At 37.7% G+C, this 14,407-nt stretch overlaps 1 protein-coding gene across 1 annotated transcript; it reads left to right on the top strand.

The window, feature by feature from the left end:
- Window positions 1–420: 420 nt before the first annotated feature.
- LOC311081409 (uncharacterized protein) lies at window positions 421–7,368 on the top strand (the record flags this gene model as incomplete). The annotated part of the gene is made up of 12 exons (XM_084111948.1): window positions 421–537; window positions 1,169–1,243; window positions 1,564–1,989; window positions 2,210–2,270; window positions 2,496–2,588; window positions 3,257–3,395; window positions 3,685–3,777; window positions 4,481–4,773; window positions 4,879–5,102; window positions 5,956–6,156; window positions 6,232–6,421; window positions 6,706–7,368. The coding sequence occupies 12 exons, from the start codon at window positions 421–423 to the stop codon at window positions 7,011–7,013; spliced, it is 2,220 nt and encodes a 739-aa protein (XP_083968074.1). The 3' UTR covers window positions 7,014–7,368.
- Between the last annotated feature and the right edge of the window lie 7,039 nt (window positions 7,369–14,407).

The raw sequence follows: 14,407 nt of genomic DNA on the forward strand, positions 1-14,407 counted from the left end.
AAATGTTAAAGCTAAATCTAAATCTAAATGTTGAATCTAAATGTTTCGGGGGAAACTAAATATTTAACTAATATGCAAATTAAAAATGCCGGTAACCGGAAGTGCCAAAATAAAAGCTCGAGGAGGTCAGTGTGTGTTTATAGCATGGTTTATAGTGTCAAATAACGAATAAAAACCATCTCATCCGAGGAAGTGGACTCTTGGACATGGATTATCATGATAATAACTACCTAAAATAATAAACACGTTTGGATTTGAAGAGTAGGCTAGTGTCACTTCTATGAAAAGTGCGGGACTTATGACTTGTAGCCATAATAGCCAGCCACGAGGGGGCTCACTTTGACTGAATGTCAACTCATCACTCTCTGTCAACTCATCACTCTCTGTCATGTTCGCCCCGGACCAGGTACGTCGTTCAAAATGTCCAACGAAACGGCGTTAGCCGAGAGCATCGGCAGAGCCGTCCTGGCGGCTATTCAAAATGTTTCTAACGTTACAACGACAGCAACCGCCTCAGGGCCTCCACAGGCCACCTCGGTAAGTATGTTTTCCAAATCACGTATAGCATTCGGTTCTTGTCACGGCTAACTTAACTAAACTAGCAAACGGTAGCCAGTAGAGATTTGCTACTAGCACCAAATGCGCTTTATGTGTAACGTTAGCACATTTGTTTTCTATAAAGCGTAAAACTCACACCGGTTAAGTGACGCAGTGGGATGAACTCATGAGTAAATGTGAGTTTACGATTATGTGAAGATGTTCTGAGCAGCAAAGCATAAATTATATAATTTAACGTTAGCGTTTCAGCTAACGGAGGCTGTTTGTCACCCCTCAGGCCCACAAATGATACTGTAAAGTCAGACATCTCACCTTGGCTTAAGTTACCTGCTGGCCTTTACTCACAAGATAAAACTGTTCTCTGCTTTGCTAGAGAGAGAGAGAAATGCTGGTGGAGGACAGAGGCAGTCACAATGATAAAGACATTTAATTTAATGTTAATTTAATGTGAATAAGGCACCACAGTTAAGAGTGCATACTGTAAAAAAGCATAAAATGTATCTCTTTGTTTCCTTTGCCAATCTCAACCCTGGTTTTTGACTGCTGGACATATAAACACTAAAAACACATGAAATATAATGTTGCTAATATTTTGCTAATGTCTTTTCAGACTCCCACCACCTACAATTACACACCGCCTGGGCCAGCCACACCCACCACCTCCACTGGGACATCATACCGCTCGGTATACTTTCATACTCATGTAACCTAGCTAGCTGTTTGTTGGTTTTTTTAATTTGTGTGGTGTAATGTTTCGGCATTAGTTCCAATCATGGTGGCATATTTTACACAACACCAGTGTTTTGATTTAATAAATTACTTATTGACAAAAAAAGGTTAATGAACCACCTGGTAATCGATCAATCGTATAGAGACCCCATGGTGGGTTGATGATACTATCAGTTAGTTGGTTTGCATCTACATTCTACAGTTTGCATTCATAATGAACTAAAAACGTATTGCTCTCTTGTAATGCACAGGTGTCTGTGTTTTCATTGATTTCAGGTTCCCTTTCCATCAGTTCATCAAAGGACTGCTACACACTCACGTTTTGTCAGAAAAAACAAAGCCTGCAAACACTATACAAGAGATGTTGTGTGCTTGCCTTTTTCGTCAGCATCAACATTCCGCATTCCAAGGGGAGACTCCAGAGCAAATTTTGCACGAGATGGCCTTATTGGGAAGATCTCTTTTACATCTGACTGGTCTGAAGCACAACTTAGAGAAGAAATGACTGCCATTTTCAGAAGAACGTTTGCATTGTCTATGGGCCAGTCATTCCCATTTGAGTATTTGAGTACAGTCAAGGGATGCAAAAGACTAATGAAACCAAACGTCTCAAGCAGTTTTCTGTGGGGTGGAAAAGAAGTTGCCTCGATTAGTTCAGCCACTTGTCTCTATATAATGGCATTAATATGCAAACCTGTACAGGTACACAGTTTATATGTGACATGTTTATGTGTTTATATATGACAGTACAGAGTTTCAGTTATTGGCAACATTCAATGTATTAGAAGTAAAAATATGTATGTTGCTTATTCTGCTTCTTTACATAAATAACATCCCTTTTTTAGGTTAACTTAGTGTTAAATACTTAACTACCACTGGCTTGATGTATTATATATCACACATGACATACTTTTTTCTCCAGGAGGAACCTGAGGATCTCTCCGATAGTGACTTTGAAAGACCTGTGGGCCGGAGAAGGAGAGGTGGGTGTGAGAATTTGAAATGTTGTTTCGCAACAGGTTGTAGGCACAGTCAACAGTTATTTTCTCACAGCAATGGGTTTATCATTCATTTATAAAAAAAAAAATTTGTTCTAATTCTGCTCATCCCAAAATTCAGATATGGGTAATTAATTAAAAATGTTAAGTGCTTTGTTTCCCATTACTGATATATATTTTCCCTTCTTTTGTCCATAACATGTCATTTAGTTCATACAGTGTCACCTTCCTCAAGTGAAAGTGAGCTCATCAGTCAAGGGAGTGAAAATGACAGACTTGAAGAAAGTCCATCACGTCAAAGAAGTAGGTTAAAGCACTTGTTTATATTATATTTTCTATGGGCTGTATGGTAACTGTATTCAAACCCTGGTCCAGCCCTGGTCCTTTCTGTGTGGAGTTTGCATGTTCTCCCATGTTTGTGTGGGTTTCCTGCACCATCAAAAACGGACACATTTAGATTATCCGGTCAGTGCCCTTGACCAAGGCACTGGCTCAGAATGTGGAGTTGGTTCACCACCGCTCAGTCATGAAGTGTGCAGACCACAACACTGCTGAGTACAAGACAGGCGTGTAGTGTGAACAGTACAGTGATCTTAAGACTTTGAAAGTCCTGTAGTGTGACCAAAGCTTAACAAAAGCAAACCTGACAGAATGTAAGCACCAGTTCTTGTATTTAAAAGTCAGCCTCAAATGGATCACTGTAAGCAACCTGTAAACTGTATTTGAATTGGATGTCTTGATTCATCTACCTACAAGTCATTATAAGAAGTGTAGACTGACGGAGAGGCGACTCTCAAACCTAGCTCATCTTATTCAGTTTTGCTTCACCCTAAATCATTAAAGGCTGCCTTTTAAATTTATTTTAAAGGAAAACACGTAAAGATGGAATTAGTGTTAAGTTGCACTTAGATAAAATGAGATTAACATCATTACAAAAATATTTCCCTTTGACCCTCCTTTTCTTTATGCAGGGCTGAGTACAGTGCCTTCATCACAGAGGGAAAGTGAGGCCAGATGTCAGGAGACAGAGAGCAGCACTCAAGAAAGTGAAAGTCAGGGCCAGGCAGAGGACCTGAGACAAGTGTTTCCTTATAATGTGGCAGAATTTGTGTAAGATACTGTTTGGGCTTCACAGAAATACAGCAGTGTAGATGTTGGTCCGTTTACATTATGAACCTCTGATAAAAGTCTCTCTCTCTCTCTCTCTCTCTCTCTCTCTCTCTCTCTCTCTCTCTCTCTCTCTCTCTCTCTCTCTCTCTCTCTCTCTCTCTCTCTCTCTCTCTCTCTCTCTCTCTCTCTCTCTCTCTCTCTCTCTCTCTCTCTCTCTCTCTCTCTCTCTCTCTCTCTCTCTGGTTTCTGCTGAATTTTCTGCTGTCCCTGTTTATCTCCGTTTGCTCAGCCCTGTTTATCTGGAGGAAGATGAGGCTCTTGAAGAGGCAATTCAGCGTAGTCTACTAGAAGAGTGTGATGGACCTGCTGTTAATACTTTAAAGTAAGAGTTTGAAGGATTAAAATTTAAGAATATGTTTTTAGATGTGCTGATCCTATTTCCCTACATAACATCACATAAAAAACTAAGGTGAACTATACTGTATTGGGCATTCAAGGTGAACATGAGGGCATCCATTTACTGATTAGATTTAACAGTTTCCTTTGAAGGGGTTTTGTTAGTCTTTGATCTTTCTACTAAGAGTTGAACTATGTGTGAATGTTACAATAGTCTTAGTTCTCGTGACCATGTGTTGTTTATACAATTTGGGGGTACCATTATCTCAGTTGGGGGTAATTGCCTCTATTGTCTTTAGATGATTAGATTCAGCAGTCATCCCTAAAGGCTGTGTGTAAGTTCAGCACCTTTAAGGACAGCCCACTGAATGGCCTATAAGATACCATGTAAAGTTCCCTCAGTCAGATCATGTTGGAAGTCCTACAGCCGCGTACAGAGGAGTTCTCAATAAAGAATAACTTCTGATGAACGCGATCCCAACTGTCTCACTGGTCTCTGCTTTGAAGAAAGAAAAACTTTACAAGTTACAAATCATTTTTTATTACGGTAAATATCTTGTTTACACCAGTGTAAACATCGCAAACTCAACATCGAACAGTTATATCATTGTGCACTGAAGGTGATAGTGGAGTAAATGCACAGATAGTCAAAGGTCTGTTTATCTTTGTCATTGTTTTTTTTAATATAGGTCATCTGAAATGCTGAGCAAAGAAGAAATTGCAGGTCTTCTACAAGCTCACAGTGAGAGAGTTATTACATCGGGAACAAGACAGATCTATATCAGTCGAGCCAATGTTTGGACCACAGCCTTACGTGTGTTTAAGAGACCCAGTTTTGCAGAAAGCTGTGATAAGCTCTATGTCATATTTACAAGCGATGAACATGATGCTGTGGAAGATGCTGCTGACCTTGGGGGTCCAAGACGAGAGTTTTTCCGTTTACTAGTGAAGGCTATCTTCCAGGACAGTGGAGCTTTTGAAGGTTTTTTATATAATATATTTTGTGGCTACCTGACCACAAATATTGGTTTGTAAATGCCAGAGAAAATAATACAGAATGTGCTGCTTAATTTATTTAATCTTTCAGGCACACCAAATGGATGCATACCAAGACTGAACATGCTCCACTTGCAAAATGGAGTGTATCGAACCATTGGCAGGATGATGTCTACAATAATAGTGCAAGGGGGTGAACCACCTGCATTCCTGTCCCCGAGTGTAGTGGACTACATTGTGTCTGGGGACATTCTACAAGTTCATGTGTCACCTGATGATATAGGTGACCCTGATTTAAGGGAGGACCTCAATAAGGTAATGCACAATGTTCTGATCTGAAGACTATTGTAGTAAGCCTTCGCTTTTTTTGAGTATTCCACAGCAGTACAGTTACTTTTATTTTGGTGGAATGCATTATCAAAATAAATTTGTTTTCATATTACCAAATAAGTAAATAAAAATTCAAACTTTTCTTGTCATAGGTAAGTAACTATTAAAGGGTTAGTTCACCCAACAATGAAAATTATGTCATTAATGACTCACCCTCATGTCGTTCCAAGCCCGCAAGACCTTCGTTCATCTTTGCAACACAGTTTAAGATATTTCAGATTTAGTCCGAGAGCTTTCAGTCACTCCATTGAAAATGAATGTACGGTATACTGTCTATGTCCAGAAAGCTAATAAAGACATCATCAAAGTAGTCCAAGTGACTACAGTGGCTCAATCTTAAGTTTATCAAGCGAGAAATACTTTTTGTGCGCAAAAAAACAACAAAAATAATGACTTTATTCCACTATTCATTTCCTTCTCTCTGGGCCTAGAGTGAGTTCTAGTAGTGTAATAGTGTAGCGCGTCTGTGTTGTACGTCAATACTTTGATGTCTTTATTGCCTTTATGGACATGGACCTTTACATACATTTTCAATGGAGGAACAGAAAGCTCTCGGACTAAATCTGAAATATCTTAAACTGTGTTGCGAAGATGAACGGAGGTCTTACGGGCTTGGAACGACATGAGGGTGAGTCATTAATGACATAATTTTCATTGTTGGGTGAACTAACCCTTTAAGTGAAATGCACTACATTGTACTTCTGTCTACATAGTACTTCTGTAAATGTTGGTTAAATGCAGTAATTTGAGAAAATAACATTTGATCTGTAATATTTAGGTTCAACATGCAACCTTGCAGGATGATTTGGAGAAAGCAGTCAGCTGCTGTGACTCATGGCGATATCAAGTAGAGGGGCTTCCACTCATTGTCACCATGGCCGACAGAGATGTGTTTGTGAAAAATGCAGTGCTATACCACACTGTTGTGCAACGGCAGAGCTGCCTTGATCAACTAATTGATGGCTTGTCCCACTATGGAGTAAGATTTACCTCACAGTTCTGTATCATCTTTGTTTATCTTTATGGCCTTTCATTTATGGCATTGAATTTTCAGGTTTTATCACTCCTGAGAGAGAACCCCAGCTTGCGTGTGCTGCTTGACATACCAGGAGAGGACAAAGGTCAAGAAGCTGATTTTGTAGCTGGTATTCTCAAACCAAGCTACTCCGTACTGGGGAGCAACAGAAGAGCTAAGGAGGAGTTGATGGTGGTCAAATTTAGGGAGTTTCTCCAATGTGTTGAAAGTAAATATGTATTTGTAGTTCAGTATATTATACAATAAGGCAATCCAGGAAATTTACAGATTAATTTTATTCTTTACAACTCAAGAAGCTGTGCCTATCTAATGTTTATGTACCACAAACAAGAATACAGTTGTTATCTGATTGCTTTTCAGAATAAAATGGCTTTTTCACCAAAATACCTATACAGTAATCCATTAGTCACTCAATTATTCATTGATTCAGGCTTTCTTAAACCTAAGTATTTTCAAGTCTCCAAGTCAACACTGGTTTCCCTTTGCTTTTAGATAAAGAGCTGAGAGACACATATGGGGACAGGACTCTAACCAACGATGAGGAGGCATTCTTGAAGACTTTGAGCCCTGGTCACATCCTGGCGTTTGCTACAGGTAGCAGCAAAGTCCCAGCCATTGGCTTTCATCCATCTCCTAAATTAATGTTTATTCATGATGAAAAAAAACATCTTCCCATTGCGCACACTTGTGCAAATGAGCTTCACCTTTTTGTAAATGCAAAAACAATGGCTGATGATGATGAATTTAACTATTGCTTCCTAGTAGCACTAATGAATGGATCTTTATTCAGCACCATTTAAACGAGATGTTTAACAGCTACCATTAAAAGTACAAGGCTTATTTTTTGCAAGCATAACTGAAGCATAAGTGTACTGTCCTAGTTTTGATTTATACTGTAAATCTACTATAAATTTACTGAAATCAGTTAATCAAATTTTCTGTTAAGAGCTCATTTGCAATAAAAATGCATCATTGTGATGTATTTCTGTAAATCAACAGCCAGCCATATGCAATCAGTATAGCCTAGTGAAAAAAAAAACAATTCAGTAGCTGTACTTGAACAAGAGTGTACAACCTTAGCCCCTTTGAGTTCATTATAGTTTAAGGACTTAAAGGGATAGTTCACTTTAAAATTAAAATTCTGTCATCATTTACTCACCCTCAAGTTGTTTCAAACCTCTATGGATTTCTTTCTTCTGCTGAACTCAAAGGAAGATATTTAGAATAATGTCAGTAACCAAACAGTTAACTGATCCCATTGACTTCCATAGTAGGGAAAAAAATACTATGTAAGTCAATGGTTCCAGTTAACTGTTTGGTTACTGACATTATTCTAAATATCTTCCTTTATGTGCAGCAGAAGAAAGAAAGTCATACAGGGTTGAAACAACATGAGGGTGAGTAAAGGATGACAGAATTTGTATTTTAAACTGAACTATCCCTTTAAAGTTTGGCTGTACATATTAGTATAAAAGGATTGATAGAGCTATCAGCTGTGGTTTCTGATTGTTAAAAACTCTGTTCCTGTTTTTGGATGTTCATTAACAATTACAAAAAGTGTTTACCTCTGTGAGGACTGTATCTGACCCTTCTTTATACTTTAAGATGTTGTACTGTATGATGGGAAGGCTATGGAATCTGTCATCAGAGTAATAAATCACTAATATGGGTTTTGATTGTTAAAAACTCTATTCCTGTTTTTGGATGTTCATTACAAAAAGTGTTTACCTCTGTGAGGACTGTATCTGACCCTTCTTTATACTTTAAGATGTTGTACTGTATGATGGGAAGGATATGAAATCAGTCATCAGAGTAATAAATCACTAATGTAGTTACTTTAACCTTGTGATGTGTGTGTTTTTTAAAAATGAGTTTTTTATACTGAAACAGTAGTGAAGGAATAAACTATGTACATTTACTCAAGCAAGGTACTTCCGTAGAAATTTGAAATACTTTTTAGATTACAATTTTTAATTCCCCTCCTCACCATTAAAAGCCATGTATATTCAGATTTATTGATGTTGAATGTTTTGTGATAAACTGAAGATTGTATTTGTCGATGTGTTGAAAAAAAATCCTTCTATTCCTACTCCTCAAGCACTTTACAAAACCTTTTGGATTAGCTGCAAAATGCACAAATGTTTTTTTCTTACCTTATGAACAGCCATCTTCTCAGAGATACATAATAAAGATACAATAGTTATGTATGTATATTATAAGATCTTATAAAACACTGACAGGTATCGTTTTACTTCACGGAGTACTTTTACTTTACATATTTAGGTACTTTAAAAATTAGAAACAATGTAGTGTAAGACAGTTATGTATCAATACATCTGTAGAGCCCTGAAAAGTATTGCACTGTTCTTTCACATGAGTCATCTTGTATTTATCCACAGTACCATTGCTTTTGACTTGACAGAAAACTAACAGATGCAAAAGTGCGTCTGTAGCCTTTTTAACACTGACATCAACTATGTGCCATCATGTCATTTTCAAACATCTATATCAGGGATGGGCAACTTCGGTCCTGGAGGGCCACTGTCCTAAAGAGTTTAGCTTCAACCCTAATCAAACACCTGAACAAGCTAATCAAGGTCCTCAGGATTACTAGAAAATTACAGGCAGGTGATTTTTTTCAGGGTTGGAGCTAAACTCTGTAGGACAGTGGCCCTCCAGGACCGAAGTTGCCCATCCCTGATCTATATGCTGGCAAGAGGCTTTAAATCTTGTAGTTTAAGAAGCACAACAAAACATCAATATTTGTTTCACAGTGTACTTTTGAAAGTGCAATAAGGCTAATGTTACCCAGTTGTCCATGTTATGCTGAGATCACACATTTACAAGTTTATCAAAAATAAACTGTTGTGTTCTCTGAAACAATGTTTTGCCATTGTTGTTGTCATTTTGAAGAGGGTTAATGGCATTATTCAGTTCTTGCAAATCCCTGTCATTCAATGGGGAAAATCCTCTTTGAGAGTTTGGTGAGGAACAGAAAACTACCCCTGCTGTTGAGAGTTCTGGGTTGTGAAAATGAGGCAAATCATTGTCCAGAGTAAAAAGCTGAACTGGTGTTCTATTTCCTTCAGATGATATAGAGTGATTGTTAAATCCAGCTTTAAATTCCTCCAAAGTGCGGTTGATTCTGGGTAGAAAGACATAATGGAGACAAAATAGGTCTGTTGCATTGTCTATGTCTAGGATACCCAGGGATTCCAGTTCATAAAAAATGGGTGCATAAATATGGCTGCAGTTTTTGTTCAAGTCTCGGTTAAAACGCTCGATTCTCTGATTATGTACAGAACTTCCTGTTAAGACAGAGCCTTCCCCCCTGCTCGCATGCATGTCCTCCCAAATCTGAACGTTCTCTCCTCCGTGATCAGTCCTGATGTGCAGTGGTCTGCCAAACTGTCCAACAGCTGAAGTAAAGAGGTCTCTTACAGTTTCAGCACGATTATTGTTGGAGCAGTGAAGAAACATCAACATCCTACTGTAACCGTCTATGGCACCATGAACAACCAATTTCCACCTAATCAACTTATGATTTCCGTCTACATGCCATATAAAATTTGGATGTGGGACAGAGTATACTCGCCGAGCTATTGCTGTTCTTCTCCTGGCTAGGACACCAATTGGGTCCATCCTTCGCAGTGAATCTCTTACACGCTGTCTTTGAACCACAATGTTTTTGGAGCGGAGATGCCCCATAAGCATCACTTCTCCAACATTTGGGTGTTCAGTTTTTATTTGTGACACTTCAAGATCCAACTGTTGATCACTGATGCTCTTATATTTCGACGTTGGGATATTATAGTCTTGCAGTAACTTGTAGAAAGTTGGCCTTGAGATTGAAAGAATAGATGCTGCTTCTGTAAAGGTGGTTTTCAGTGAAAGAACATGTTCAAGCTCCTCTTTGGAAATCTGGTGTCTTCCTTGGTAGTCATTCTAGAACACACCAAAGAATATGACATTTGGCATGTTTCTATAACAAACAAGGGTTATTCAAGAGAGAATTATAGACATTATAACAGATGAGCATTCACATCCACTCAATATCTTTCTGCCTGAAGAAAATTATAGATTGTACTGTACATTTATTTAAGGAATGTGTAAACAAAATGGACAATCAAAATATGAGAGGTTACTGAAAAGTAAATGAGAAATAAATCAAACAAATATGAACATGAATATTAATACTTACTGACAGACAGGTCACTGGAGCAAAGTCTGTTGCTGGCGAAGGTATGGAAGCGCTGGTGCTGGAGCCCTGAGAAGTTTTAAAATATAAACAAAATACCAAAGACGTTATCTTGTCACATGTTAGTGTTGTGTAAAATATGCCACCATGATTGGAACTAATGCCGAAACATTACACCACACAAATTAAAAAAACCAACAAACAGCTAGCTAGGTTACATGAGTATGAAAGTATACCGAGCGGTATGATGTCCCAGTGGAGGTGGTGGGTGTGGCTGGCCCAGGCGGTGTGTAATTGTAGGTGGTGGGAGTCTGAAAAGACATTAGCAAAATATTAGCAACATTATATTTCATGTGTTTTTAGTGTTTATATGTCCAGCAGTCAAAAACCAGGGTTGAGATTGGCAAAGGAAACAAAGAGATACATTTTATGCTTTTTTACAGTATGCACTCTTAACTGTGGTGCCTTATTCACATTAAATTAACATTAAATTAAATGTCTTTATCATTGTGACTGCCTCTGTCCTCCACCAGCATTTCTCTCTCTCTCTAGCAAAGCAGAGAACAGTTTTATCTTGTGAGTAAAGGCCAGCAGGTAACTTAAGCCAAGGTGAGATGTCTGACTTTACAGTATCATTTGTGGGCCTGAGGGGTGACAAACAGCCTCCGTTAGCTGAAACGCTAACGTTAAATTATATAATTTATGCTTTGCTGCTCAGAACATCTTCACATAATCGTAAACTCACATTTACTCATGAGTTCATCCCACTGCGTCACTTAACCGGTGTGAGTTTTACGCTTTATAGAAAACAAATGTGCTAACGTTACACATAAAGCGCATTTGGTGCTAGTAGCAAATCTCTACTGGCTACCGTTTGCTAGTTTAGTTAAGTTAGCCGTGACAAGAACCGAATGCTATACGTGATTTGGAAAACATACTTACCGAGGTGGCCTGTGGAGGCCCTGAGGCGGTTGCTGTCGTTGTAACGTTAGAAACATTTTGAATAGCCGCCAGGACGGCTCTGCCGATGCTCTCGGCTAACGCCGTTTCGTTGGACATTTTGAACGACGTACCTGGTCCGGGGCGAACATGACAGAGAGTGATGAGTTGACAGAGAGTGATGAGTTGACATTCAGTCAAAGTGAGCCCCCTCGTGGCTGGCTATTATGGCTACAAGTCATAAGTCCCGCACTTTTCATAGAAGTGACACTAGCCTACTCTTCAAATCCAAACGTGTTTATTATTTTAGGTAGTTATTATCATGATAATCCATGTCCAAGAGTCCACTTCCTCGGATGAGATGGTTTTTATTCGTTATTTGACACTATAAACCATGCTATAAACACACACTGACCTCCTCGAGCTTTTATTTTGGCACTTCCGGTTACCGGCATTTTTAATTTGCATATTAGTTAAATATTTAGTTTCCCCCGAAACATTTAGATTCAACATTTAGATTTAGATTTAGCTTTAACATTTAGATTCAACATTTAGATTTAGATTTAACATTTAGATTTAACATTTAGATTTAGATTTAACATTTAGATTTAACATTTAGATTTATATTTAACATTTAGATTCAACATTTAGATTTAGATTCAACATTTAGATTTAACATTTAGATTTAGATTTAACATTTAGATTCAACATTTAGATTTAACATTTAGATTTAACATTTAGATTTACATTTAACATTTAGATTTAACATTTAGATTTAGATTTAACATTTAGATTTAACATTTAGATTTAACATTTAGATTTAGATTTAACATTTAGATTTAACATTTAGATTTAGATTTAACATTTAGATTTAACATTTAGATTTAACATTTAGATTTAGATTTAACATTTAGATTTAGCATTTAGATTTAACTATTTAAAATATTCCTAAGTTGACAAATATTGTTTTTAAATGTGCTAAAAAGTGACCGTCAAAAACTCATACCAGTTTTTTAAACATAGTTTGAAGCTAAATGTGACAAAATGTTGCTGTTATTTTCAGCGTGAGCCGCTTTACAAACGGCGCCCCATAGTGTACATACCAAACACAAACTGGAGGGTGAATTCAGTTTGTTTTCTGCAGCAATGCAGAGTGAGCCTGCGGAAATGTACTGAGAGCAGAGAGGAAGACAAAAGTCAAGGCTTCTGCTGGAATACGCAACTTGTTAAATGTGTGAATAGTATTCGCTGAGTTTTGTTTCAGTTTATAGACGTGCTCAAGAAAAAAAAGTTCACCGCGACGGAGAGGCAGAACGCACACCCTGTTTATTTTCTTTATTTTACAAAAGCACAATGTTTTGATTTGATTGTAAGTGGACACATACAAAAGTAAAAATATCACAGATTTTTTTTTTATATTTCTTTTTTCTGTATGACCATAAATGACGGAGTAATTTAAGTTTATAGTGCTACAATGTGAAGAAAACGCCGGCGCGTTTGCCGACCTCAGAGGGTTAATTGTAGAAACCAATAGTTATGAGTACTCTGAAATTATATCAGTTGAGTTCACTAAAAGAAGATATACACTGCAGTCAAGAAATTAAGTGATTAATTAATTGATGATTGAGCATTAGTGGCAGAATCACTGAAGGGAAGATGAAGAAGAAGAACAGAAAAAAGAGAAACACAAGAACTACAACTGACTTCCAGCCACAGCCTTAGATGAAATCAACTGAAGATAAAACATTAAATCTCTGAAGATCTCAGCAGAGGAGGATTAAACAACTCCACAAATAGCATTACCAGCTTCACTTATTACTAACCGGATTGACTTTATTTCCTTTTTAGATGACTACAGAAGTTCTTATTGAGAATAAACAGGGGTTTAGATGTAAATGATTTATTGAGTTTCATTTGATGTTACCATGATGGTGATCAGTGTTTGCTTTAGTTGGGGTCTTGACCTTGACTTTATGTGAAGTGTCAACCAGTCTCTCCGTTTACTGAAGTGAGGTAGACCCCGGCCGTATCCAGATCAGATGGTGGATCTGCACCTGGACCCAACCATGACGCATCCCTGAAGTGCCAGCCTCATCAGCCCTGTGAAGGCCTCATCGACACGACCAATCTGACTTCTGACCTGTAATGCTGCCTGGATCATAATCATACACTGTTCGCTCGTTGGCCAGAGCAGAACTGGCCCCCTACTGAGCCTGGGTTCTCCCAAGGTTTTTTTCTCCATTCTGTCACCTGATGGAGTTTTGGTTCCTTGCCACTAATATTCAACAATATTATTGATCTGCCTTATTTAGGGTGGACGATGATGCAATTTTCTTCTATAAACAACTTTGTTGTATTATTTTCATGTTATCAATGTGAAGCTGCTTTGATACAATCTGTACTGTAAAAAGCACTTTATAAATAAAGGTGACTTGACTTGACAAGTTGAAGTAACCTGTATTATTTATTCATGCCGCATTGCAGCATGAATCGTTTTTTAATGGTCACCATTGTTGAGATTCATATGCTGACTCTTGATATCTGTGTCAGTCTAAGTAGGTCCTAATGCTTTAGATTTTTTTTTTTTGTAAAATCCTTCAAATTATCTGACTGTCGCAACACTGTTGGCTCTTCTGCTGTAGAATCAGTTTTTAATAAAACTAATAATATGTCACTTGTTTAAACAGAGATTAGACTCTGAATGAAATCAGTTAATCAGGTCACTAAATTATGATTGTTATCATCAATACTTAACCACCAGATCATATTTTTTCTTCACTTTTGTGCCATAACAAATGTGTTTTTTTGAACACTCTGTTACACCAGCCAGTGAAAAACTTATGTGCAAAAGTCAAGAGCCCAACTAAAGCAAACACCGATCACCACCATGGTGACTTCAAATGAAGCTCAATAAAACATTAACTTCTAAACCTCTGTTAATTCTCAATAAGAACATCTGTAGACTTTCTATAACTCATTCAGTTTGAGTTCTGTTTCAGTCATTGCTTTCGGTAAAATTTGAGTCCAATTAACTCATTTTTGTTTAGTACATTTAAC

The sequence above is a fragment of the Abramis brama genome, assembly GCF_963993115.1.
Source record: "Abramis brama genome assembly, chromosome: 4".
Classification (NCBI taxonomy): Eukaryota; Metazoa; Chordata; class Actinopteri; order Cypriniformes; family Leuciscidae; genus Abramis; species Abramis brama.